The sequence below is a fragment of the Agaricus bisporus genome (genome assembly GCF_000300575.1).
Source record: "Agaricus bisporus var. bisporus H97 unplaced genomic scaffold AGABI2scaffold_6, whole genome shotgun sequence".
Taxonomy (NCBI): domain Eukaryota; kingdom Fungi; phylum Basidiomycota; class Agaricomycetes; order Agaricales; family Agaricaceae; genus Agaricus; species Agaricus bisporus.
This window is the reverse complement of record NW_006267369.1, coordinates 1,965,130-1,990,510: the sequence shown is the minus strand read 5'-3', so window position 1 is coordinate 1,990,510 and position 25,381 is coordinate 1,965,130. Positions and strand designations below refer to the sequence as shown.

The window sequence follows — 25,381 nt, the reverse complement described above, 5'->3', positions numbered from 1 at the left end:
GAATATTGGAGTATCCTCCGGTGCGCTACTGGTCGCTGATGATACGTAGAGACTGGGCTTATGCAAGCCGAGAATCCCTCTTACCCGAAACTGACAGACCGTGAAACCCAAGCGCATGAAAATTCCGAGTTGTTGCCTACAATTCCGCGATTACCACGGTGCTGAAGATTGAGAGTTACGGTTGGACAGTTCTGATGATTACACCGTAGCACGAGACAAGTTGCGCGTTTCGGCTCACCCACGTGGCGAGCTAACGAGGAAGTTGTCACCTTTCTCACTGTGCAAGGATTCTCAAGTTGATCTGAGTGGTGAGGATGCCAAGATTGACTATGCTGTGTGACTTCTTCAGATGCTTCACCTGGTGGCCAGATCAAACTTTAGCTCTAGGTTCTTCTCGAGTCCTCTCACGGATATTCTAAGTTCTCTTGAAATCGTGATATCTATTGATAGCTGATAAAAGAGCTTCGAGATGGTTCTGTCTCCAAAAGGGTTCCTTCAGCCCCCGCCCTTCAGATCCCCGGTCATTGTCGTTCTCTATCCTCTTGCCTTCGGTATCGTCTCTTCGCGTTGTTCACCATACGGCCGCCATGTCTACTACTGTGGCCACGGCTCCTTCACCATCCGCAACGTTCTTTCCTCCACCCAACGTGCAATTATCGTAAGTTTTATGTCGTATGACTTACTTATGTCTAACATAGGTTCAGGTATGGACCGATGCTGATTGGAGTCTTCGTGAATATGATATTATATGGAGTATGTGCCATGACCTCCGAGGACGATGACAAAATTGACCCTTGTGCCTAGATTCTATTATCTCAGGTACCTTGGCGAATCTTATTCTGGGTATTCAGCGCTCATGACGATCCGCTTCGCCACAGACTTTTTCGTACTACCGGCTTTACAAGAGGTATGATACTTCTCTACTCTTGTTATCGAGCTGACATTTGACTTTAAACAGTGACGCACTTTGGATCAAGTGTTTGGTGAGGCTTCAAGCACACACCCGAGGATCATCCCGACTCAACGTACTATTAGGTTCTCTATCTCTTTATCGTTGAGACGGCGAATACGGGGATAGATATGGTGATGATGTATCAGCCTCTCATATTGGAGTATGGTCCGTCATTTCACACTTTCTGGTGTATAGGCATTTAGACTCGCAACAGGACATAAACTAGACGCGTTCCCAGTCAGTAAGTGCTTGAAAATTATATCCCGTTGGCTAATAAGATTAATTATCGTCCGATTCAGTGTTCGCTGCTGGTGCGCAAGCTCCATTTCCTTTTTTTCAGCATTTCATGTCTCTATGTTTCCATTGTACCTCTAGAACCGATAACCATTGTAAGCTAAGCCCTCTCATGCCCCGTGTGCTGAGGTCCTGACTAGTTATCGAAGGTTGCGATTTCTATGCCTATTCAGCTCTTTTTTGCCTGGAGAATTTTTCGTCTCACGAAACAGTCAATCATTGCTATCGTCATTTCGATACTATCACTCGTTTCTTTTGGTATGTGCCTTGAAGTCTTTCCACCTGCAAAACGCTGACCTTATTCTTACAAGCTGGTGGTCTATGGACAACTATTAAGATCATTATCATCAAATCATTCAGCCGTAAACCTGAACTTCACTGGTCTGCTCTTGTATGGTTTCTTGCAGCAACCGTCGCGGATGTTCTCATCACTGTAACACTTGTGATAAACTTGGTCAGTACTCCCCACGCCAAGATCCTATCTATTCCCCTCAAATTTCCCACTCCCGCAAGCCACCGTACTGACTATGATTCGCAGTCAAGACGTAAAACAGGATTCTCCGCGACAGACGACGCTATTTCGAAAATTATTCGAAGTGGGTTTTTGACCACGTTGACTCGCAACTGTCACTTATCATTTATTTAAGTGACGGTCCAAACTGGCATGCTAACGTAGGTTTTATGGCATTCAACACTGAAACCCCAGGGTAACGTTCCTGAATCAGTGCCCTCTTCGCAATTGGAGATGTTGTCTTCTTCATGAGTGAGATTTATTCTTTTGTGTGGAAATACGGAGCGCTAATTGGCCCCATCTAGCTCTTGGGGTACGTAAATCTATGGCGGTTGTAGTAACCGCGTGTTCTGAAGTTCATCTCGTTGTTGAACCATAGAAAACCGCTTTGTGCGTCAACGCGTTTTACGTCTCTGCGCATGCCAGTGTGAACTAATTCCCGATGCAGGAATTTCATTTGGGACCTAGCTCTGACTAAGATTTACGCGAATTGCCTAATGTCTACTTTGAATGCCCGCGCTTCTCTGAAGGAAATGACAAGCGGTCATTCAAATCAGCGCCATTTCTCAAGTACACCTGGAAGCAGTAGACGGCTTGTAAGCTATCATATAGTTTTTCACGCTGTCGTCCGCTTCAACAGTTTTTTTTAGAACACAACCACAGATCCCATGTCACCAGTAAGTTCATTCAGGTGGAAGGCCATTTTTACTGAAGTTACCCTTTAGCTCCGCGTTCAATCACATATGTTTGAGCTTGGCAATGTATCATACGAAAAATCATCGCGTTCGCAGTATGATGACCCTGAGTATGGCATAACTGTGACAAGGGTACGTTTTGGGTTTATTTCCTCCCGTCAGTCCTTGAAACCAATATATCAAATAGGTCGTGGAGACAATCCCAGATCAAGAGTCGAGGAAACCACAGGCTGTCGCTCTTTAGGTTAAACATCGGACTTCAGGAGGGTTTTTTATTTTGTGCTTAATGTTATACGTATTATTACGTGCAACGACTTTCATTTGTACTCTTTTAAGTTGGGAAAGGTCGTCCCTTTTTTTAATTAGATGGGCTCTGACATGGACTTGACGTGGCCGCAAACCAACCGCAAACCAAGTTGTGAACGTGTGAACTCTGGGCCTGAGGCCTGAGGATCTTGCCCCTGCGGACATCAGACTCTTAGACCCGATACTTGAAGTACTATTCAGGAACCATGTATTGAAGTTAATAGACAACGCGGATCAACCCCTCCCTACCTTTGCCTGGAGCCCTGACCTCCTCCACCCATGGGCGTTAGAGTTTTTCCTTTCTATGGCATGGTCATGGGTTGGTGGGCGGATTCCTTTGATTTCACTTCGACGAGGGTCAGGGCTGAGAAGTTCCTCGAGTTTGACAGAATTTCGCTCCATATGCTGAGAAGTGTGAATATCAATACATATTTGGAACAATTGTCTTCCTGCGTCTGCTGGACTGAGATTCCAATTATCAATCCGAGTTATTGTCAGCTCCGAATCAGAAGTTCTGATTCGGAGGGTTAGAACGACCAAGTCTAAAAATACTGGAGAGATAGGTACGCGTTCGGCGGCTATCCCTCTGATGGAACTTTTCATTATGATGATTCCACAGCAGCCTCGACTCAACGATTGTCTCGTGCCCACGAATATCGTGAAGCTTGCGAGAACCTCCCTCGATATTTATAGCCAGTATGGCAGGCCCACACAGTCGTACTGTGCTGCCCATCCACTAGTGGCTCAGTGTTATGTCCTTCGACTTTTAGGTGCTGGTCTGTATATTTTGTTTGCTCTGATCTGATGAGGAATTAGATGCGGAGTTGGAATGACCTTACTAAAATTGGCCGCGAGGTCTGAAATGTTGCCTGATGGAGGTGCCTGGACATGAGTCCTACCAGCTTCCAAAATTCCAGACTCTCCGGATAGCCTTTTCCGCGGATACGGGCGGGGCGGTTCAGGACACAACCTATGTATAGCCCACGTAGCAAACTAATATTGTGGGATATCATTGTGTATCGAATGTGTGACACGGTCCACACTTGAGAGGAACTTACTGGGGGCTTGAACTTGAAATCACTGACGAGAGTACTCCTGCCGGCGACATTCCGCTATCAATCAACAGAGGGAGCATACATTACTTGCTTTCTTAAGGGAGAGAGGAAGTGGAGAGTGTCCTTTACATGATGCTGACTATATTAAGGTTCTGTCATCTTGGAATGCGAACAATGCACTGGCAGCTTCTTGGTGCCAATCGCCGAATTTTTTTGCTGTATGCCCATGTGCTACAACGTTGCTGCAGCATTTCCAACGCCCGTTGTACCACTGGGTCAAAACACAGATTGATCTATCCGTCTGATGAAGCTCGGCATGTTGACAAGCACACGAGGTCGGGGTCCCGATCACTACTTAAAAAGTGATGAGAACAGCTATTTTAAGTAAACGTTTCAATATGATTTCTTCTTGGATTGATGGGCTTGGGTTGAACGTTGGGCGCTTGGCTACGGGCTAGGGTAAGAAAACATACATATTAGTCTCCACCTTATTGATTAGCCACTAGTGATTCGTCCCGTGAGCTGACTGCCTACCACAGGTGAATAAAACGTTTCCTTGTCTCCTCACCGTCACCTTATCTCATTTTCAACGCTTTCTTCGCTGTAACTACTAGCTGATATATTACTGGCATTTCGGCCAGCAACCCTGATTCTGACACGTTGAATTGAAACCTAGTAGAAAGTACGACAGAACTTCAAAATGCCACCGTCAATACCACTCCTGTACGTCCCTTTTCTATTACTTGCCCCAATAGTATCGAACGATTTGACCACCTGTCATATAGATTCGGACCGATGCTAATCGGTGAGTCGACCTTTGTGAGCCACTCGTGTCGGAGACTCGGACTCAAAGGTCCACGTATACAAAGGCGCTTTCTTCAACACGATGTTATACGGGGTAGAGTTTCTTCTTTATATCTAGAATATTTGACTTACTCGGGAGAAAATCAGGTTCTCGCCATTCAGGTGGGCCATCAGAGGGTATTGATTAACTGAATTAAATTGACACATCCACCTGCTTTGCCTCCGACCGCCACATCATCGCCTCGGTAATTAGAGTCTCATATATTTCCAGACATATAAAAGGTGGGTTATCTATTACGTATGGGATGCTGAAAGATAGTTGATCGTTTGCAACAGGGACAGCATATGGCTTAAATGCTTTGTACGTCTCGAGATGTCAACCAGCAACAACTCGTTGTCTAAGTGATTTTCCAGGCCTTCTATCTGCTTGTAGCAGAAACAGTAAACACGGGGCTGATTATAGGACTGTTATATGAACCGCTAATCCTCAAATATGGTACGTCAAATCTCCGAGTCACGGCATAAACGTATATCACGGTGCCTGTCCTTTTCTCAGGTCAACCAGCAGCAACGACGTTCTTCCCAGTTCGTAAGTTGATTCCTTGTTAGAGTCCTTCGCCTTGGATCCTGACCCCAGGCAGTTCTACCCGCAGGTATGGCTCTCCCACTCAACTCTATTAAGTTCGGTTCCATCAGTTACCATCATCTTGCTATCATATGTCCATCAGACAAGCCTTTGCCACAAACATAGTGTGGGATCAGTCGGCTATTCGTTTTCCCTATTCGCCTAATTTTGTAGAGGAACGAAGCTGACGTTGAATTTTTCGCCTTGGACCTCGACATCGATTGATCTCATATCCACTTTACATATCGACTTTCGCGCCTTGCCTTTGTCCCTCGCTTGTCCCACCATATCCCCATGTGACGCAATGTATAGATCCGATCATGACCGTACGTACTTTCTTAAGCTCGGTTTTCCCTCATCATCCGTTTCCCGACCCTCTCCAAGTTCCGATGGTCGGTTCCTTCAGTCCCAAAATAGAAACTGGACCCTTGATTTCGACCCAATCTAAAGATTACGTGCCAGACGCTAATGATACGATATTTTACTTCGGTAGATAGCGGTTTCGACACCAGTGCAACTTTTCATCGCGTGGAGAATCATTATCATTAGTGGAAAGCGGTATTTCGCTTTTATAATTTGGGTGTTTGCGTTGATTTCGACTGGTATGTGGTTCCATATATATGTGATGACAATCAGTAACTTTCCGTTTCACGCTAGGTGGAGCTATATGGCTGGCGCATACGGTCGTCGATGTCAAGAGATTTGCCAGGAAACCTGACTTACATTGGCCAGCTTTGACTTGGTTACTCGCTTCGATGATTGCGGATGTGATAATTACTTTTTCCTTGGTCCATAGCCTGGTCGGTTTATTTCATCCAATGCCCTGTTTTGATTGTTTTTACTAATGTGGTAACTGAACACTGGTTTTATAGGCGAAAAGGAGGACAGGAATCGTTCAAACTGATGATATAATAAACAAGGTCTGCGAAATTAGTCGTTTAAACGTTTGGGCATTTGTTGAATGAGGGTTGCATTGACATAGATTATCAGAATGACGATTCAAACAGGTCTAGTGACGGCTATATTCGCGATCTTGGATGTGATATGTTTCCTTGTAATACCTGTGAGTGCCTACCTTATACAAACGAAACTTCCGACTCATCAGGCCCGCTACTTAGAACTCAACCCTGTAAGTGCCAGTGAACTCTTTTTATTAGAAGCTTGCCTGATTTTATGAAATAAGGAATTTCGTTTGGGATTTTGCTTTATCTAAATTATATGCCAACGCGTTAATGTCGACATTGAATGCGCGAGGGGGCGGCTTTGGGAGATCACAAGGAATACCGACGAATGTGTTGTTTACGGAGGGATCGCTCAGTAGAGAAGCGAGTGGAATGCCTGGGGTGAGCCTGTCAGTTTTCGCGACGGATTGAACCATCGTCTGATTGTCCGTTGTTCAGTTCCAGCTTTCGCTCACAGGGAGGTCGAAAGTGAGTTCATTCAATCTTGAGAAAACTTCATGATAGCTCATTCTATACATTCACACTCGTAGTCATTAGACATGTCATCTTCGAGGACTGGCAGTCGACGGACGGCCGACGACATCGAGGTTGGAGTTTCGTCTGTAAAAGAGGTCAGAGAGATATGAAAAAGAATGTTGCTGGATAAGGACTCACTGGAATTGCGGATTTTACCCCTGGCTTTGATTTGTATTCGTGTACTCTTACTAGGAACCGACTCGAGTCGTCTGTTGACAGTAATAATGGTATTTTTGGGAAGGTTGTGTAGCGAGTCTGGTTGAGGTGGGAATCATACACCGAATTAAGAAAGAAATAATATGTTCAAATCTTATAATAGATGGAAAGGCTTCTTTGACAGCTTTGAGAGGCATCTGCCATCTCCATGTCAGCAAACTTGCGCACCTGGTAAATTTTTACTGCTCGCACCATCATGAGTGTTTTTGTGCAATCTCTGCATATTACGATCTTATGGCTGTTGTTCCTGGATTTTAGCACCTGATAACGGTCGATAAGCGGGCCGACAGACAGACAGGGGACTATCTTCCGGGCAAGCCGTGAAATCAACTCGAACCCCTTGCAACACCCCCCTCCAAGACTCTCCTAAAACGGAATTCCACGGCTCTTTCGGATGACAGTCCTGCTGACAGATGCCAGGATTCAGGAAAATCCACTCAACCTTTACGGAACCTGTGACTTCTTGCTTGGTGTCCTAAGCACATGGCTTTATGTCACTATTAAAAGAGAGAATCATAGCTTTAATTTCGTCTGATGATAACCTTGTGGCAGAAACTCGGAAGTCCGCGAATAATGGACAGCGAAGAAATGCACAGGTTCTGCCGCTCAATGAAAACAGGGATAGGAGAGGCAAGGGGAGGTCTGTAAGAACCTGTAAGAACCTGTTCGGATGTTACAGTTTCAAGCCAGCAGCCTGCCAAATTTTGTTCCCATGGTTTCGACTCAACCATGCGGTTTTGAAGGGTTTTGCCAGCCAGTTTAAAGTGTGGGAAATGTCTGGTCTCGTTAGCCTTGTCACTCCAACATATCCTTGGATTTTGAACGGCTTATACTAGCTTATACTGGCAGTGGTGCCTTGGGATAGATAGAATATTCCAGGTACGACACTGCCCATGTTCAAGGCTTGAATATCAATTAAATCCGAGACGTGGGGGTTGGTGTGACTTATTGCTTGGTGCGTGACAAAACTGAGATCTAGTTTCTCATGATCAGGATCTGTTGATGAATGGATGAACTGAGATCAAATGCTGGGTTCGGAGAACTTATTCGATGGATATATATCAGCATCCGTGGCTCCATTTTTCATCCCAGACTCACTGCCTTCCCCTCCCATGGCTAGCTCGCCGTCTCACCTTTCCTCGGGCTCTGACCTAGAGAAACGAGAAAAACCTCTGAGCGAACTTACCTTAGATAAGCCCGCCGAGTCTCCGTACCTCGATGATGCCTTAGAGAAGCGGGTATGGCGAAAACTCGATCTCTACGTTTTGCCAGTCGTATCGGTCTTCTATCTCTTGTCTTTCATAGTAGGTGAATCCACCTCTATATGTACACTGAGCTGACTTCCCTCTTAGGACCGTACGAATGTGGCGAATGCTCGCGTGGCAGGGATGCAGGCAGATCTCAAAATGACCAACCATGATTACAGTGTTGCCTTAACTGTAACATACGTTCCTTATATCATAGCGGAATTGCCTTCGAATCTGTTACTCAAGGTGAGCTGGTTCACTCAGCTACTCGTTGTCCTGGCATTGTTGACATATTGTTTCGACAGGCTGTAGGTCCAAATTGGATGCTACCTACCATGTTAACGCTTTGGGGCATTGTTGCCACTCTACAAGGTTTGTGTCAACTACGCTCTTTTGCGCCACGAACTTCATGTCCGCGGAAATAGGTGTTGTCACGTCCTATAGTGGTTTACTGGCATGTCGGTTCTTCCTTGGATTATTCGAAGGTTGGCTTCCCATCTGTACGCGTGTCTAGCAGTTGCCTCATGCATTGCATTAGGTGGTGTATTCCCCGGCCTCGTTCTTTACCTTTCCTTCTTCTATCCGCGGCAAAGGCTTCAATGGAGGTAAGCAGCTTTCTAGAATAAAGCAGACGAAAACCAACCTGGTTCGCATAGAATTTCCGCATTCTTCTCCTGTGCTTCGTTATCAGGCGCATTTTCGGGTCTCCTGGCCTTCGGTATCATCAATTTGGATGGCGTCGGTGGCAAGCGTGGCTGGGCATGGATTTTCTTCCTCGAGGGAATCTTTACAGTCCTTTTCGGCGTTGTGTCATTCTGGCTCCTACCGAAAAGCCCTGCACATGCTTATTTCTTCAACGAGAAGGAAAAGAATTATGTAATCGAGAGGCTCAAGGATGATGGTGCAACTGGGAAAGATGCCTCCGTTGATGCTTTCAGTTGGAGAGAAGTTCGTAAAGCATTCATGCTCCCTCAGACCTGGATCTTGGGTGTTGTCCTCTTCTGTGATGGTGGGTGAACCTAGCTCCACATCGGTGAGGATATGACTCAAAGTTTTCGCCACAGGTACTGTTCTTTACGGCCTTGCCTAGTAAGTCTTCACCGCGTCGCTAAAATGAAAAGCAAAAATTGATAAAATGACATCTAGCTTCGCGCCATCTATCATTCAGGGTCTTGGATTTACGGCTGCTCGTGCGCAGCTCATGAGTGTCCCGCCTTTTGCTGTGGCCTTCGTCAGTGCGTAACTAATTATTCCTTTCGCATATTATTCCCCTCCTAACGTGTTCGATCCTCTCCGACAGCTGCGACGATTTCGGCTTTCATTTCCGACCACTATCACTGCCGTGGGCTTGTCCTCATCTTTTCATCCGTTATGTGCGTCATTGGCTTTGGCATGTTCCTTGGTACGTCTTCTACCTTTGGCCATGCTTCATTGATTCTAATGCACGAGGCCGACTTCTAGGTTCACAAAGCCATAGCGTGCAATATGGTTCCTTGTTTATGTCCATTCCAGGAACCTACATAGTCGCACCAACTCTTTCCACCTGGCTCGCTAACAACGCAGCTCCCCATACTCGAAGGGCCACAGCCATCGCAATCGGTTTCATCCTCACTAATTCCGGAGGCATCTTAGCCACATGGCTATTGGGAGCACTCAGTCCCGCACCAAGATACACCAAGGCTACAATCGTGCTTTTGGTGTTTTCAGTACTTATGGTATTGTTTTCCGCGTTAAATTTGGGATACCTTTGGGACCAGAATAAGAAGAAGAGGGTTATTAGGGAGGGGATGGATAGGAGTAAGGAAGATCCTAGTTTGGGAGATAAGTCTGCTTGGTTTGAGTATAATCTTTGATCAAGGCTTTTTCTTCCTCGTGTTGGGGCGGTAAAAATAATTTTTTTTCAGTGTTCGATTTCTTGGGAGTGTGGAGTAAATTAGATTATTTAACTGAGCGGTGTAATAATAGGCCGCCATGTTGGTAGCAGTCACCGAATCATGTCCTATCATGCTATATAAATCTGTTACACATGACTATGAGGGAATCCAAGGCTCATCTAAATCTTCGAAAACTTGATCAAAAAACACGAGTGCTAATTTCTATATCAGTAAATCTACTAGTTCTCCGAACACCAAGTGTGAGCGCTGTGCCGAAATTCTCAAGCAAGACATGTCGCCAATGGAGGACAATAGACATGCCTGGAAAGAACCTCGAAGCTTTCCTTGATAGTAACAGTGACATTGACGTGGGTGAGGAAACAAAGCTAGGCATTCCACCTGCCAAAAGACATGGCCAATGGGCACATATTCTGGCCGAAATAAATGACACCAGACACCTACAGCACATACCGGATATGCCAGACTCATCTGCCTCGCCCCCTCGTCAAACAGCATTTACATTCAGGCTGAGGTGCTAGGGCCCACCAGGGGTAACCCTAGGGTAGATCACAGGCTACCCTTACCTTTACCCCAGGTTACCCTACCCTTTACCAAGGTTAGAGGGATTCAGCAGTAGAGAGTGATAAACAAACATATTTTTCCTTGTCTCTTTCATGATACATCTCCCATCTTCGGCCAGACATTTTACTGAGATATTTATTTATAGTCATACTTGGATGATGTCTTCAACTCCATTTCTACGAAAATCCTCTACTTGTCCATCAGTCCGGTCCAGGGTTGAAGTAATTAAAACCTGGCACCTCTTGACTTCATGTTACTATTAAAAGAGAGAATCATATTTCGTCTGATGATAACCTCGTGGCAGAAACAAAGCCCGTGAATAATTGACAGCGAAGAAATGCACAGGTTCTGCCGCTCAACGATAAACAGGGATAGGAGAGGTAAGAGTTGATGAATGGACGAACTGAGATCAAGTGCCGGGTTCAGAGAACTTGTTCGATGGTTATATATCAGTATCCGTGGCTCCATTTTGCATCCCAGATTTATTGCCTTCCCTTTCCATGGCTAGCTCGCCGTCTCACCTTTCCTCGGGCTCTGACCTAGAAAAACGAGAAAAACCTGTGGGCGAACTTATTTTAGATAAGCCCGTCGAGTCTCTGTTCCTCGACGATGCCTTAGAGAAGCGGGTATGGCGAAAACTCGATCTCTACGTTTTGCCAGTCGTATCGATGTTCTATCTCTTGTCTTTCATAGTAGGTGAAACTACCTCTATGAATACGCTGAGCTGACTCCCCTCGTAGGACCGTACGAATGTGGCGAACGCTCGTGTGGCGGGGATGCAGGCAGATCTCAAAATGACCAACCATGATTACAGTGTTGCTTTAACTGTAACATACGTTCCTTATATCATAGCGGAATTGCCTTCGAATCTGTTACTCAAGGTGAGCCGCCGGTTCACTTAGCTACTCGTTGTCCTGGCATCGTTGACATATTGTTTCGTCAGGCTGTAGGTCCAAATTGGATGCTACCCACCATGTTAACGCTTTGGGGCATTGTTGTCACTTTACAAGGTTTGTGTCAACTACGCTCTTTTGCGCCACGAACTTCATGTCCGCGGAAATAGGTGTTGTCACGTCCTATAGTGGTTTACTGGCATGTCGGTTCTTCCTTGGATTGTTCGAAGGTTGGCTTCCCATCTGTGCTCGTGTCTAGCAGTTGCCTCATGGATTGCATTAGGTGGTGTATTCCCCGGCCTCGTTCTTTACCTTTCCTTCTTCTATCCGCGGCAGAGGCTTCAATGGAGGTAAGCAAATTTCTAGAAAAATAAAGTGGACGAAAACCAACATGGTTCGCATAGAATTTCCGCTTTCTTCTCCTGTGCTTCGTTATCAGGCGCATTTTCGGGTCTCCTGGCCTTCGGTATCATCAATTTGGATGGCGTCGGTGGCAAGCGTGGCTGGGCATGGATTTTCTTCCTCGAGGGAATCTTTACAGTCCTTTTCGGCGTTGTGTCATTCTGGCTCCTACCGAAAAGCCCTGCACATGCTTATTTCTTCAACGAGAAGGAAAAGAATTATGTAATCGAGAGGCTCAAAGATGATGGTGCAACTGGAAAAGATGCCTCCGTTGATGCTTTCAGTTGGAGAGAAGTTCGTAAAGCTTTCACGCTCCCTCAGACCTGGATCTTGGGTGTTGTCCTCTTCTGTGATGTGGGTGAACCTAGTTCTACGTCGGTGAGGATATGACTCACAGTTTTCGCCACAGGTACTGTTCTTTACGGCCTTGCCTAGTAAGTCTTCGCCGCATCGCTAAAATGAAAAGCAAAAATTGATAAAATGACATCTAGCTTCGCGCCATCAATTATTCAAGGTCTTGGATTTACGGCTGCTCGTGCGCAACTCATGAGTGTCCCGCCTTTTGCTGTGGCCTTCGTCAGTGCGTAACTAATTATTTCTTTCGCATATCGTTCCCCGCCTAACGTGTTCGATTCTCTCCGACAGCTGCGATGATTTCTGCTTTCATTTCCGATCACTATCACTGCCGTGGGCTAGTCCTCATATTCTCATCCGTTATGTGCGTCATAGGCTTTGGCATGTTCCTCGGTATGCCTTCTATCTTTAGCTATACTTGATTGATTCTAACGCACGAGCCCGACTTCTATCAGGCTCACAAAGCCATAGCGTACAATATGGTTCCTTGTTTATGTCTATTCCAGGAACCTACATAGTCGCACCAACCCTCTCCACCTGGCTAGCTAACAACGTAGCTCCCCATACTCGAAGGGCCACAGCCATCGCAATCGGTTTCATGCTCACCAATTTTGGAGGCATCTTAGCCACATGGCTATTGGGAGCGCTTAGTCCGGCACCAAGGTATACCAAGGCTACAATCGTGCTTTTGGTGTTTTCGGTGCTTATGGTATTGTTTTCTGCGTTAAATTTGGGATACCTTTGGGACCAGAATAAAAAGAAGAGGGTCATTAGGGAGGGGATGGATATGAGTACGGAGGATCTGAGTTTGGGAGATAAGTCTGCTTGGTTTGAGTATAATCTTTGATCAGGGCTTTTCCTTCCTCATGTTGGGGCGGTAAAATATTTTTATTTGAGTGGATGACTTTCCGTAAGATTTAGAAACATAGATTGTTTTCTAAACCTTCTTTTTTTCGAACTCCATTGCTTTAGTAATGGAGGTATTCAACCGTAGAAATTTGGAATAATCAATACCAATAAACGTGTTTGTAAAAATATAGTCGGTACCCGTTACGAAATTAATTAGATACCATTATCGTGATCACTTCAAGGTCCACGGAGACGTGCCTGATCAATAAAGCATTCGATGTTTCACTAAATAATTATGCTTGAAAAAAAGGACTGAAGGTGAGTTTGTATGAGAAAACTCCGAACAGGGCTCCAGGAATGAGTTCAAACAGTACAAATATACTGCTGCAGAACGAGAGCCTGATGGGAGAAAAAAGCGCTCGAACCAACAAGGCTTTATCCTCCTTCACTGCGGATCCCCTCACCAATGTGTTGTTCATAGACAATGACAAACATATTCCCTCTCCTTTCGCTTAGTATCTATGCGGGAACCGTGAACGTCGGTAGAGTCACGAACTTGTCTCGAGTTTGTTAGCTCACAGGCCTCAAATTCAAATCTTACGAAATTGCAGAGATCCCATCTCTGGGATGGCGTGAATGAAGTAATATTCCTGGCTCAAGAATTTGAAAGTCATTCAGTTTTCGATTTCTTGGGAGTGTGGAGTAAATTAGAATATTTAACCGAGTGGTGTAATAATAGGCCGCCACGTTGGTAGCAGTCACCGAATCATGCCCTATCATGCCCTATCATGCTATATAAATTTGTTACACATGACCATGAGGGAATCTAAGGCCCATGGGCCATCTCAATCTTCGAAAACTTGTTCAAAAAACACGAGTACTAATTTCTAAAGTTGACAAAAATGATTTTCCCACCCGGGTCCCTCCGGCATCACTATACAACTGTGACATCGTTGATCAATCTCGGAGCATCTCCCACCAGGGTGATTCGGCCTCGACCCTCGAAGCCCCGACCCCCTCCCCTGTCCGACCCACCGAAGCCAAATTCCAAAGGCAGTGCCACAATCTTTTGAAATTTCATAATAAACTGCAGATCCCATGTCCGCGGACATAACCTCCTAATAGTCATGTACTTACACCGCACGAAACATACTTATTCGAGATCCCTAATAAAGTTCGGTCATCTCAACCGAGCTCTTGAAATTTGTATCGTCATCATCATGCGCCTGTGTCCACCTTTAGATTAGGAGGTAAAATCGGCTGAAGTGCTGACCGGAACAACGGTGTCAAATCCGTATTAACTGACACCTGACTGACACTTGATATTAATGCAGCGGTTCCACTCACCCTCCGAGAGTCCATCGATCTACTTAAAATATCCTCTTACACGCACACAAGTTAACAAGGTTCAACCACATATATATAATATCTATTGATACAAAAACAAAACGATATACTTATTAACGACCAAAACAAAACAAAAAGCATCAAAGCGACATTATGCTTAAAAGCTTACACATCTATTTCTCCTTCCCATTCCGCAAAAGAACGTCTACAAAGTGAAAAAAATAAATAAGGCAGCAAAAAAACATAACAAACAAATATGCAGAGTCTGATTTGGTTTAGGAGAGGAGTGAAGTAAACGGTGATAAAACGGTTTATAAAACGTTTCAAGGGGCTGCAAGGGGGAGGGGGGGAAGAGTGTCGTGTCGAGCCATCTTGTGTGTCTGTGTGTTTTTGCCTTCTTGTCGCGGACAAAAAAATAAGACGGAAAGAAAGCGAGGGCAGATAGAGTCGACGTTCGATCGAGGACCCCAATTGTCGTATCAGAAAAAGCAGAGGTAAAAAAACTCCACCGGGGTATATGCGTGCTGCGAGATGCATCCGATACAAAGAGATTAGAAAAAAAGGAAAATCGCAATTAATGATTCCAAATGTTGGGTGCTTTTTCCGTTGTACAAAGTTTGCGTGTCCAGGTTCCTTCATAAATCCAGGCGTGCGGTGACAACTCGAGTTCAGAGTTCAGAGTGAGTAAGGAAAGCCCTAAAAGGCCGGCTATGACGTCCCGCGACTCGCCAAAGCCCGTTCCCTCGCCAGCCTCATCGTCTCCCTCATCTCCGGACTCTCCCAACAACCATCATCTTCTCTCGAAACATATCTCGTAGCCGATTCCGTAGAATACGCTTTCATATGTGATTTTCTCGCCATCGACGTAGACAATGGTTGTTCATATTGTTGTTCATAATGTTGTTGTTGTTGCTGATGGTGTTGTGGTGAAATGGAAATGGGAAGGGGAAGGGGAACATGAGTTGAACTGCTATTAGCGCTCGAAACTCCGTAAATGCGAGATCGTGAACGTTTGATTCCGCGTCGCATAGAATTAGATCTTGATGATGAATTGGTATGTCCAGCAGTAGCAGCAGTAACGGTGGGATCTTCATCTTCTTCCCAAGCATCACTACCATCATCGATTTCATCTTCTTTAGCATCACTCATCACCACAATCTCTCTATTCAAAGCTCGTTTTCCTTCTTCAATCAACTGCGCAAGTTTATCTGAAATCCAGTTCATCTGAAATAAAATAAAATAACATTCAGTCAATAATGATTTCCGTTCTCGACACTTTTATACGTACTTGATTATCCTCGCCTTCCTCAACATCCCCTCCTCCGAAATCAAATTCGGGTTGAGGATGCGAGCTCGGACCAGCAACAGGTTGAGGAACGCCAACGACTCGCGGAGGACTTGGAAATACAGTTTGAGCTCTTGGAACACGTGCCCTTCGAGCCGACCGCTTCATACTATGCCGCGCAATCTTCTTTCGAGGCGTCAGAGTAGGTAATGATGATGGAGCAACTTCTGCCGGAGGGCCCGGTATCCATTCACGTTCTTGGTACGGAGGTGGAGGAGGGAATTGATTTGAATGATGATATGGAGAGGATTCGGTATTCGTGTGCATCGCTTCAGCGATGGCTTTAGGTTGTTCTTTGCCACGATCTCGCCATCTAAATAATTCAGGCTATCAAATGCGGAGCTTTTAAAACAAGAAAGAGTAGTTACAATCGGTAAACGGTATAGCCGACTGCTGAACCGATTAAAGCGGCGTTAACGGCTGTCGAGACAATGGAATCGGCGAGGCCACGGCGCTTCTTGACGGGGGGGAGGTCTATGTCAATTGTGATCAGGATGGATTTAGAGAACATATTTTGGGGGATAAGATATAAGGACGGTAAGTGGGAGTGGTAAACAACGAGAGGAGGGTGTGTCAGTGAATGTCAAATTCACAAAGTGTAGCGAAGAGCGTGTATAAGAAAGAACTGATAAAACGAAAGAATGGTATGTGTCTGACTGTAAGTATCTCTCCTTGGGAGGGTTTTAAAAGTCGAACATAAACATCACGTGGAAAAGGCGTGGTCGTGAGTGGGTAGGGACGGACCTTGCCTCTGACATGAGGCAAATCCCACCATCAACACGCGGAAAAAAAGCCCAAAACCCAGGTCCACTACTCAAGAGCAAGGCGATATGAAGAACATACCTTCTGGTTGATCATGTTCGGGTTCAGCACTTGCCATTTCCCTATATTTTGCTGGTGTATCAAGATAGCCATTGGAGGAGGCCAGGGTCGCTGTCAATCGACTAGGTTCAACAAACGCAGGCTCCCAACCGCGTTTCAAATTTGGCGGTTTCGAGACTATGGATGACGCAGTATGAGGCGGCGGTGTCAAAGTGGTGAATCGATTTTGGGGATATGGCATGGTGTCAAGTCCTTGACTATGACGCGGTGTGGTCTGGTCTGTGTGAATTTGATTGTATAGCATGGGACGAGAGGGTGAATGGGATTCCGGAGGACCGTAGTTGGGAGAAAATGGGTTTGGGAGACCAGGATATGAGAAGGTGAAGGGGAAGGGGAAAGAGACAATCATTTCTGAACGAAAATCCGGGCGTCAAAGGTCGTGCTAGTCGTCAGTCGAGGCGATTTAATAAACCCGTTGCTGCTATTTCCGGAACAAGCACAACAAACCAAAACATACTCATGTTCCCATCATTTGATCCATGATGCATGACTGAGCATCGTGTCGCCCGATATTATCAAGAGTCTCTTTCAGCCTGTCTTAATCTCATCAGATCTATATACTCGCGAAAACCATGAATTATTTCACCAAATAGCACACACCAAATGAAAAAACTAAAACGACGAAACCAATCATTTCAATGAAGTCTAAATCTGTTTCCTAGGTCTAAACCGCCTAACCACACCTCCCACCCAAGCAACCCCATTCTTCACTTTATCATGCGCCCTAAACATCCCAAACCTCACATTCAAAGTAAACGTCCCCCACTGCGCGTATAACCTCTCCGACGCGGATATATATAACGGTTCCTGAGGAGAAGAAGTATTGAACGAATTGCTGCTAGAGTCGCCTGTGCCAGATGGAAAAAACCCCCCTCCAATGCCCTCCTCACCACGATCACGGTTATCCGTAAAATAATGAGTGTGTCTAATCGCGCGACTACCTCCAGGAATAGTTGTTAGAGCTCGTGGACGGATTGATATTGCCGATAAAGAACGAGAGCGAAATTGAGGATAGGAATGGGACCGAGGAGACGTAGGAGGCGGAGGCGAAAACCGTGTACTAGCCAACCGAAGTTCAGGTATATCTTCTTCGATATAATATATTCGACCGCTCGATATAGACACTCTAGCCACACTCCGTTTCCTGGTCGTGTTATACTGGTTCCGCGTGGTATCTCGCAGAGAAGAACGATTATTATGGTCGAGAGAAAATTCGACAAATTGAACTTTACGTTCAGCAGAGTTTGGTGGGTCTTCGCATTGTCGAGTATCGATGAATGACGTTCGTGGAGTAGGCACGAAGGCGGTATCGGTATCAGATGTGCAATGCGACCGACTCTGATGAGAGGATGACAGGGGAGCGGAGATGCTCAATTTGAGAACACTCTTCCGGTCGAGAGTTCCTTCACTATATGGGTGGCTGTCGTTGTTTATGAGAATGGAATTTCGTCTTGTCGATTGAGCGTGGAGGGATTGGGCCCTTTTGCGAAGGGTGCTTTCATGGTAGCGAGTTGGCGAGAAAATATTTGTAAAACTGGATCGTCTAGATGATTTATTGTACACGACTTGCATTTGAGGAAGAAAAGTGTCGAGAGGTTAGGATAATAAAGAATTGTGGGTGGTTGGATAATTGCGCAAACATCATTGAAACATGGGCCAAGGGCGGCTGAGTGCTTGGTTGACAATTAGTCCTAAATCGTTCGCAGGGGGATAACCAGACACATACATTTGACATAGAGGGCGAACAATGCGCAAATTATCATGATAACTCGCCCGGTGGGCAGGGTATACACGAGGTATACTTGCGTCTGTGGTAGAGGAGGGGTAATGTTGCGGCCGACGCAAGAGCTTCTACTCGTATCACTTGAGCAATGAACAGCTCAGACGCAATAGCTCCCTTGCCCATCTCCTGCACATTCCCTTCGCCTGCAGCCCCCGCGACAGTACCGCCATTAACTTGCCACTGACTATTAACAGTGTCATCCTCCTTCCGATGCAAAAGGGTATTGGTCAAGGAGCCCAAATCATTCAACGGTAACCCCGGACCGACGAGACGACAGGATATAGCACCTAGACAACCGTCAAGGACGGGTAAGCCGTCTTGCGAAAGCGTGTAGGGTATTTCCGGATCCGTAAAAGGCGTTGGGTAGAGATCCGGTCGTGAAAACGCGACTGCATGTTTTGCTTGGGTTGAAGAAAGCAAATTGATAATAAGATGTGTCTCCTTTTCGTGTTCTGGGGTAGAAGTTGTCGTATTGAGGGTTGTAGCCATGCGGGAAGGGATTCTTAATGCGAAGGTGACTAATGGATACGGGTCCATCGCTATTGACGTGAATGAGGATAGCGTAGCACCATGATGTAACGTGTTATTGTCGGCTTGTGTGGTGGAACTGAGAGAGGAATGTGGCATGAATGAGGTTATGACTGCGACAGGCTGAGCTGTTTCACGGAAGAGTTCGCGTAACTTTTCTCGAATGCATTTCCGCGATTGTTGCTGTACTTGTGTTGGTGCGGTATAAGGTTCTGCTCGAATTGCTGCAGCTGCAGCTCGGGAGTAATGTCGCGAGGATGTAGAAGTTATGCGAGAGATCTGGGCCAACATGGAAGTCGACGGAAGTGAGGGATGTGAAAACAAGATACGAACAGTCGCCGGGTCCGTTTGATGGCCTGATTGCCACGAAAATCCAATAATATCACAAGATTAATTTAGAGCAGCTTCCCGTCCTCCTTCCTCTACAGCCAATTGAACAACATAACCTATAATTATACTAGACATACCATATGCTAATGGTCGCTGAATGATTAGTATCAGTTTGAATGGTAGGCGTCTTAACTGGAGACTTTCTTTTTTAGACCTGTCCTGTTCGATACTTATGATTTTCTCGACAGACGATAGACCATTATTATGTCTAGTTGTCTAGGTATAATACTAACAAGAACCCAAACAAGAAGATCATAAAAGCCCAAATATCAGAAACAAACACGGTTGTCCTTCCGGATCATCATCAGTCTTAGGTTAAACTGAGTTGGTGGATATCAGCGTCTGCCTCGCATACTAGCTGCATCATCTAACATCAATGGTAGAGGTTCGAATTCAATGAACCGCGTCGGGAATTCAGCATTTCCCAGGACAACTATGAAAAATCAAGATCATCGTCGCAACGACAAATTGACTTGACACTTACATAGATCATAGAATTCTTCTTTCGTCAAACAAAGTCCAGGTACTTCCTCAGATCGTCTCCCTTCGATATTATCATCAACTCGAGGTCTTAAACCAATACGCTTTTTTCGATTAGGAGTCATCGTCCACTAAAAGTCAAGTTACATATACCCACCGAAGGATGATGACGATTTTGATCTCTATGCTTGAATCCTAGGCGCTTGCACATCTCTGCGATTCCTTGTCTTTCCAAGAACGAATTAAAAGGTTGACAGTGATCCACAAAGGCATCCAAATAGTCTATCAACCGTAACAACGAGGTTGAGGTTATCTCTTGCCCTGTCTCAGATACATTCGCCTTTCTCAATCTATCGCGCTATAAACATATGAGAACCAAAGTATAAATTAGATGAGCATCGTAATCACCAATCTAGGAAGCAATTTCGCTTTCGCCATGAGAATTTTGAAAAGGCGAGGATTGGCACGCGCTATAGCACCGGGAACGTGATGATACCAAGTCCGCGACTGCATGAGTATACAAGCTCCGGGACTTCTAAGATTGACCAACGGGCCCAAAGACGCCAAGCAATCCCGAACTCCTAGAGTATCCATCAAGTCTCCAGCATCGATACGGTCGAAACATCCTGTTTCAAAGGCGGGAAGGAGACCAGCGCATATCCCTTTCGAGAGAACCCGCACGTCAAATTGGGTGAGATAAATGGTCACCGAGAGCTTTTGTAAGCGATCAGCAAACTTCATCAACTCGGACTTGACATGGAAGAAAAGACATCCGAGGATATCAGTAGGATCGAGGCCAAGACTAACTCCGGTATTCTTGATCGCAGTGATATCCCATCCTTGGAGCGTGTTCGCATCACTAGGATGACCCAGATACTCCCCTTGAGCAGAGAAGTGAAGCCTAGAACTATGTTTGAATTGATATAAATCGACAGAAAGAAAATGAAATACCGATTCGGTTGATTGAAGGAAGCAGTATTCAAGAAGAACGGCGCAAGCACACCAGTCTCCCAAAAACGCATTAATACTAAACGGTGAGACGGTTTTAGTTTCATTAAGAACCGTTCCCGATTGTCGATATCCGAAATGTGAAGCAGAGCTTCTTGATGACTTCTTCGCGCTTTCGTGAAGCCATATGTAGACATTGCCATTTCAACTGGTCGTTTAATTCCCATGGTCGTTTGCACCGTATACAACTTTCCTCCGCCCCTCGTCTCTAGGCTCCGATGGAACGACATATCACATTCTCCAGGTCCAACCCCATAAATCTCCGCTACGCAGCTCTTGAGATAGTCAGCGCATGGCGGCGTTAGGAAGGCCGAATACATCAAATGAGTCGCGAATTCAGCAGATTCCTCTACGTCTCGACCAGAACGAAGAAGCGCGTAAAGTAAGATGAGATGCCGATTAATCACAACCGCGTCAATGTCGTTCAAAAGAATATCACAATGGCCTCGAAAGTCTATAGGCAGGCAGTTGATGGTTGCAATTAGCTTATTGAGGCTTCCCGCTGCATCCGCAACCCAAACGTTATTTCAACGCCTAATAAATATGGCTAGTGGCTTACCAGGGAAGCAGATCCTGAGAGTCTGCTTCGTATCACCAGACACTATTCCCGAACTTAGGTCAAGACAATTGAAGATGGGACTGGTATTCCAAAGCGAATTCAAAGGGTGCCTTGAAGATACCGCAAACTGCGGTGAACGCCTCTCCTTGACCCAGTTTGGGCGCCATCGTATGGACCTGAGTTCATGCTCGCAGAAGACGCGGTGTCTGGACAAGTGTCGACGCTGACAACGTTCCGAGCAGTACTAGTTGGGTGAATGACTCGAGGTGACAAGGAACGAGAGCGGCGAGGGCGTACTCGGACCAAACAGCACTAATGGGATGCGAATAAATTTTGCTTGGACATGGACGAGGACGCAACCTTACCTGAGAGCAAAGTAACGTCCCAATGTTAGGGCATGAGGTCGTCGTAGCATCACGCCCAGAAGAACTGGCGCATAGAATGCTCGTTAGAACGCTACCAGCATGCGCCGTCCCCAAGCCAGTGAAAGTCACAGGCTGTACAGTTGCAGACTGAGAGACAGCTCTAGCAAGTCCACTTTTCGTGCTCTTCAGTCGACCAAGAATCCTTTGGGAATGAGAAAGGTCGTTAGCCATGCCCAATGAACAGAGAAGTAAAGATAAAGAATGACTTCTTGCCCCTTATAAAGCCCGAAACCGTATCAAGGGCATAATTAGGCAGTAGGACAAACTCAGAAAGCGCACTTCGTTCCTCCGCCTTCTAGGGCAAAGAGAAACCTTGGGCAACCAGAGACGCAAAAGTGAGGATAAAATGGTAACTTGCCTGTGGGAGAATCAACAGACTAGTCTAGTTCGAGGGATTATTAGCTCGAGAATTTGAAGTCGCAGACCAAGAGGCACTGGAGATAAATTTAGCCCCGTGATTAGTTGAAGTTCCCATCAAACCCTTCCGAGTTTGGTTTTTATGCTAAACCATTTTGAACCTACGTTCAAGGTTCAAAAGATAAGGGGGTTCCATCTGAAGACCCAGCGACGCGGGAAGGTGGGTTCGTGTATGTCAGCAACATCCTAATCGTGTCTCTCCTAGCATCTCTCAGAATCCACGCTCAGCTATATAAAAACACACCGTATTTCTGAAGCTGGAAAACAATCAATTACGGACACTTCGTTTGACTTTGGGACTAAAAGGTATTGTTTAAACCGATTCTAAACAACGATTTACCCTGGTTTTGAAACATCCGGATGGAACTCGACTCGATTATACTGCTGTCGAGGGAAATGAAGAAGAGAATGGTATGTGGCTTCTCAAGGCGAACCAAGGATACTCGACTAGTGTATGTTTTGACTGGACAATCAAACTGTAGCCAGCCATTGATTATAGTTATACAGGCTGTCAGAATCGAGCTTAAATCTATCCTTCAACGTTCAGATATAGTACCGTCGGGGCTGGCAGTATACGGGTCAGCGCGCTCTGCGTGGAATATCATAGAAAAAGGAAGGTCTGTTAACAATGAACAGAAATTTCATACACATGGTACAAGGTGCTGGAAAGAATCCCATATTCTTATCTTTATCAACGTTTAAAAGACATTGGATGCTGGGATAAAATATATTTGTCCGATAATGGGGTAGTATTCACGGATGGCGACGAACGTGAATACTTGAAGATGGAGGTTTTCGACAGAGTAGAGGACGCAAGAACAAGAAAAGCGATCGAGGGATGGGAGGGGAGCGGGGAGATCGTGGATGAAGCTGTCCAGGTACATCTCTAGATCCAGGAAGAGCCTCCTGCAATACCCAGCCAGTATAATTTCTTCGTTAGAACATCTATTTACACGACTACGGCAACAAGAGAAAAATGGCTGGTATAATCTACTTGGCCAGATCCAATGAAAATGAAAATCCAGATGACTCGAGCATCCGGATCCTGTCCAGATCATTTGCATTCCAAGAAACCGGGTGTTCCAGGGTCAATTGGAATCGTCCCTGACCCTTCCCTGAATTGTGTATTGCTTCCAACATGTCCACGAAAATGTACCCGTCCGGTGGCTCGTCGAACGTCTCTGTTATTGACAAGTTGGAAAGGTTTGGCAAGAGCATTTGGTCAGATGATATCGAAGTGTCAACTGGTTCTTTTTCAAGTTGAGAGATGGGTCGTCCTATAGCCTTGACAATGGGCTCGACGCATGTCGTGTCACAGTCAATGAGGTGGAGGTTAGAAAGATGAGGAATTGTGCCAAGCAGTTCTCGAGATTCCTCGATACTGTAGACACATCGAACGAAAGCTAGGGAAGAGAGCGTAGTCGGTAGATGGCTAAAAAACTTAAAGCGCCAATTTTTCCTTCCAGTACGTTCGTCAGAATATTTGTAATCGGTGTCGTCGGACCAATGGAGTGTTCGAAGCCTAGAGAATCGAAGGAAGGTAAAGCCGCGGCAGATGCGCGGAGACCAAATACTACAATAGCGGATACTCCATGTCAGATACTCAAGTTCCTTGATTGTGATAGGTTCGTTGACTTTTGTCACGGATCCGATCCTTTCATTCTCCGGTTCTGTTTCATCACACTTGAATTTGACAAGTCTGGGACATGTCACTAGTAACTTGAAGCAAATTTCGACGGGTATAACCTGTAAGTGGAGCGTTGTAATTGTTGACGGTAGAGAAATTGGACACCAGACTTGTATGAGCACAACATGCCGAAGGTGAGGAAGCTCCGTGAGGTCCAGGTGAGCCTTAACCGGACGATTATGATACGATGGTCGTACCATTGCCAAAGAATCACAATGGTCTAGATTCTTTAGGTGGTGGAACCACTCTTCGGGGAAGCTCGTGAGACGGAGATATTGTATCCTCTCCCCATAATCGACGAGTACCGCTTTCGTGTTTGGCTCCATGAGCTGAATGTATTTCGCGCGCTTATTACGCAAAACCGACGTTGGTTGTTTCTCGATGTCCAGCTCGATTGACATTGGAAGGCTTCCCGCATTTCGAGAGAACCAATCAAATAACGAGAGATTGGCATCAGTAACGGATGGATGAACCCTAAGCCTAAGCGAAAACGAACTCCAGAGTTGTGGGTTCGACAAAGCTGCTTGACGCCACGAATGAGACACAGCAGTCAATTTGCATTGAGACAACTCGTCACTGTTGTACGGCTTCATTACGTCCTCTGGATTGTTGGATAAAGGGGAGCGCATAAGGTCAACTCGGGGTAAGACGAATTGGAAGATGGTGAATAAAACTTCGGGTGGTACGTGTCTCGTCGCTGATCGTGCGTTGTTGATTCTGCGCAAGAGGGAAGCCCTGGCTTCATGGAGATTGAAGATCTCATTCTCTAAACGGCGAACTCCGTCTTCAAGAAGCGAAATTTCATCGGTCTCTACAATTGACTTGGGCGTTGTGTTAGGCGTAATGCAGGCTGTGTCAGGCGTAATTCCGCGGTTGTAACCACAGCGAGGACATTCAGTGGTAGACATTTCAAAAAGAATTGTTGAAAAACCGAAGGACCGTACTAGTAATGTTAGCAGCGCGTGATATAAGTTTCGACTGATTATCGATTAATCCAGATGATGCCGATAACCAAATAAAGCACGTGCATGAACGTTACCTTTAGGGCATGTGGAATTGGTACCCGGCGGCAACCCTCTCTAAGAAAGCGCGAGTGCTCAGTAAGCAGGTTGCCTGTGAGAGCCATCGATATGATGGTATGGCGAAAAACCTTGTGAACCTGCGAGAGAGGAGGCCTTAAATTGAATACATGTGTATATTATGCTTATATAGATCTAATCAAATATGTTGTAGAGAAAAAAATAGTGATTAGGCGAAAATTAGGGTGCTTAATCGTAGAGTCGCTAATACACAGGTGGTGTCGTTTTAATTGCAAGGGGTCTAATGTTTACTAAGAGGGAGGAAAACACATAGAAGAGAGATGAAACACATGGTCACTAGGTAGAGAGATAGC

At 45.6% G+C, this 25,381-nt stretch overlaps 8 protein-coding genes across 8 annotated transcripts; 4 read left to right on the top strand and 4 right to left on the bottom strand.

Moving 5' to 3' along the window:
* Nucleotides 1–493: 493 nt before the first annotated feature.
* On the top strand, nucleotides 494–2,833 carry AGABI2DRAFT_193452 (hypothetical protein). The gene is made up of 20 exons (XM_006462120.1): nucleotides 494–658; nucleotides 705–753; nucleotides 805–819; nucleotides 879–907; nucleotides 959–983; nucleotides 1,036–1,117; nucleotides 1,167–1,193; nucleotides 1,252–1,263; nucleotides 1,328–1,341; nucleotides 1,396–1,504; nucleotides 1,558–1,700; nucleotides 1,785–1,842; nucleotides 1,894–1,918; nucleotides 1,972–2,009; nucleotides 2,063–2,070; nucleotides 2,137–2,147; nucleotides 2,206–2,353; nucleotides 2,408–2,434; nucleotides 2,483–2,584; nucleotides 2,640–2,833. Exons 1-20 carry the CDS (start codon nucleotides 588–590, stop codon nucleotides 2,694–2,696), a joined length of 1,050 nt encoding a protein of 349 aa, XP_006462183.1. The 5' UTR covers nucleotides 494–587; the 3' UTR covers nucleotides 2,697–2,833.
* A 1,508-nt stretch (nucleotides 2,834–4,341) lies between these two features.
* On the top strand, nucleotides 4,342–7,260 carry AGABI2DRAFT_179048 (hypothetical protein; the record flags this gene model as incomplete). Its single annotated transcript, XM_006462119.1, has 18 exons — nucleotides 4,342–4,352; nucleotides 4,428–4,536; nucleotides 4,599–4,618; nucleotides 4,683–4,711; nucleotides 4,765–4,779; nucleotides 4,871–4,899; nucleotides 4,954–4,978; nucleotides 5,032–5,113; nucleotides 5,174–5,206; nucleotides 5,555–5,568; nucleotides 5,736–5,844; nucleotides 5,900–6,042; nucleotides 6,115–6,162; nucleotides 6,225–6,305; nucleotides 6,348–6,371; nucleotides 6,643–6,672; nucleotides 6,735–6,815; nucleotides 7,195–7,260. The coding sequence occupies exons 2-18, from the start codon at nucleotides 4,514–4,516 to the stop codon at nucleotides 7,258–7,260; spliced, it is 852 nt and encodes a 283-aa protein (XP_006462182.1). The 5' UTR covers nucleotides 4,342–4,352; nucleotides 4,428–4,513.
* Nucleotides 7,261–8,042: 782 nt separating this feature from the next.
* Nucleotides 8,043–10,209, top strand: AGABI2DRAFT_223428 (hypothetical protein). Its single transcript, XM_006462118.1, has 10 exons — nucleotides 8,043–8,240; nucleotides 8,289–8,429; nucleotides 8,489–8,555; nucleotides 8,609–8,668; nucleotides 8,722–8,788; nucleotides 8,840–9,192; nucleotides 9,248–9,272; nucleotides 9,330–9,418; nucleotides 9,484–9,585; nucleotides 9,645–10,209. The coding sequence occupies exons 1-10, from the start codon at nucleotides 8,049–8,051 to the stop codon at nucleotides 10,034–10,036; spliced, it is 1,488 nt and encodes a 495-aa protein (XP_006462181.1). The 5' UTR covers nucleotides 8,043–8,048; the 3' UTR covers nucleotides 10,037–10,209.
* Nucleotides 10,210–11,137: 928 nt separating this feature from the next.
* AGABI2DRAFT_179046 (hypothetical protein) lies at nucleotides 11,138–13,883 on the top strand (the record flags this gene model as incomplete). Its single annotated transcript, XM_006462117.1, has 11 exons — nucleotides 11,138–11,331; nucleotides 11,380–11,520; nucleotides 11,583–11,649; nucleotides 11,703–11,762; nucleotides 11,816–11,882; nucleotides 11,937–12,289; nucleotides 12,344–12,368; nucleotides 12,426–12,514; nucleotides 12,580–12,683; nucleotides 12,746–13,171; nucleotides 13,811–13,883. Coding segments are annotated over 10 exons (1,490 nt in total), but the record flags the coding sequence as incomplete, so codon positions are not given.
* Nucleotides 13,884–14,625: 742 nt separating this feature from the next.
* On the bottom strand, nucleotides 14,626–17,102 carry AGABI2DRAFT_179045 (hypothetical protein). The gene is made up of 4 exons (XM_006462116.1): nucleotides 16,673–17,102; nucleotides 16,198–16,303; nucleotides 15,773–16,142; nucleotides 14,626–15,708 (listed from the first exon to the last, which is right to left on the bottom strand). Exons 1-4 carry the CDS (start codon nucleotides 17,058–17,060, stop codon nucleotides 15,193–15,195), a joined length of 1,380 nt encoding a protein of 459 aa, XP_006462179.1. The 5' UTR covers nucleotides 17,061–17,102; the 3' UTR covers nucleotides 14,626–15,192.
* Nucleotides 17,103–18,030: 928 nt separating this feature from the next.
* On the bottom strand, nucleotides 18,031–19,145 carry AGABI2DRAFT_223422 (hypothetical protein). Its single transcript, XM_006462115.1, has 3 exons — nucleotides 18,659–19,145; nucleotides 18,438–18,604; nucleotides 18,031–18,384 (listed from the first exon to the last, which is right to left on the bottom strand). Exons 1-2 carry the CDS (start codon nucleotides 19,119–19,121, stop codon nucleotides 18,471–18,473), a joined length of 597 nt encoding a protein of 198 aa, XP_006462178.1. The 5' UTR covers nucleotides 19,122–19,145; the 3' UTR covers nucleotides 18,031–18,384; nucleotides 18,438–18,470.
* A 602-nt stretch (nucleotides 19,146–19,747) lies between these two features.
* Nucleotides 19,748–22,055, bottom strand: AGABI2DRAFT_151745 (hypothetical protein; the record flags this gene model as incomplete). The annotated part of the gene is made up of 7 exons (XM_006462114.1): nucleotides 19,748–19,845; nucleotides 19,897–19,996; nucleotides 20,050–20,250; nucleotides 20,301–20,793; nucleotides 20,844–21,402; nucleotides 21,460–21,703; nucleotides 21,825–22,055. The coding sequence occupies 7 exons, from the start codon at nucleotides 22,053–22,055 to the stop codon at nucleotides 19,748–19,750; spliced, it is 1,926 nt and encodes a 641-aa protein (XP_006462177.1).
* Nucleotides 22,056–23,291: 1,236 nt separating this feature from the next.
* On the bottom strand, nucleotides 23,292–24,898 carry AGABI2DRAFT_179043 (hypothetical protein; the record flags this gene model as incomplete). The annotated part of the gene is made up of 3 exons (XM_006462113.1): nucleotides 23,292–23,823; nucleotides 23,905–24,047; nucleotides 24,186–24,898. Coding segments are annotated over 3 exons (1,388 nt in total), but the record flags the coding sequence as incomplete, so codon positions are not given.
* Between the last annotated feature and the right edge of the window lie 483 nt (nucleotides 24,899–25,381).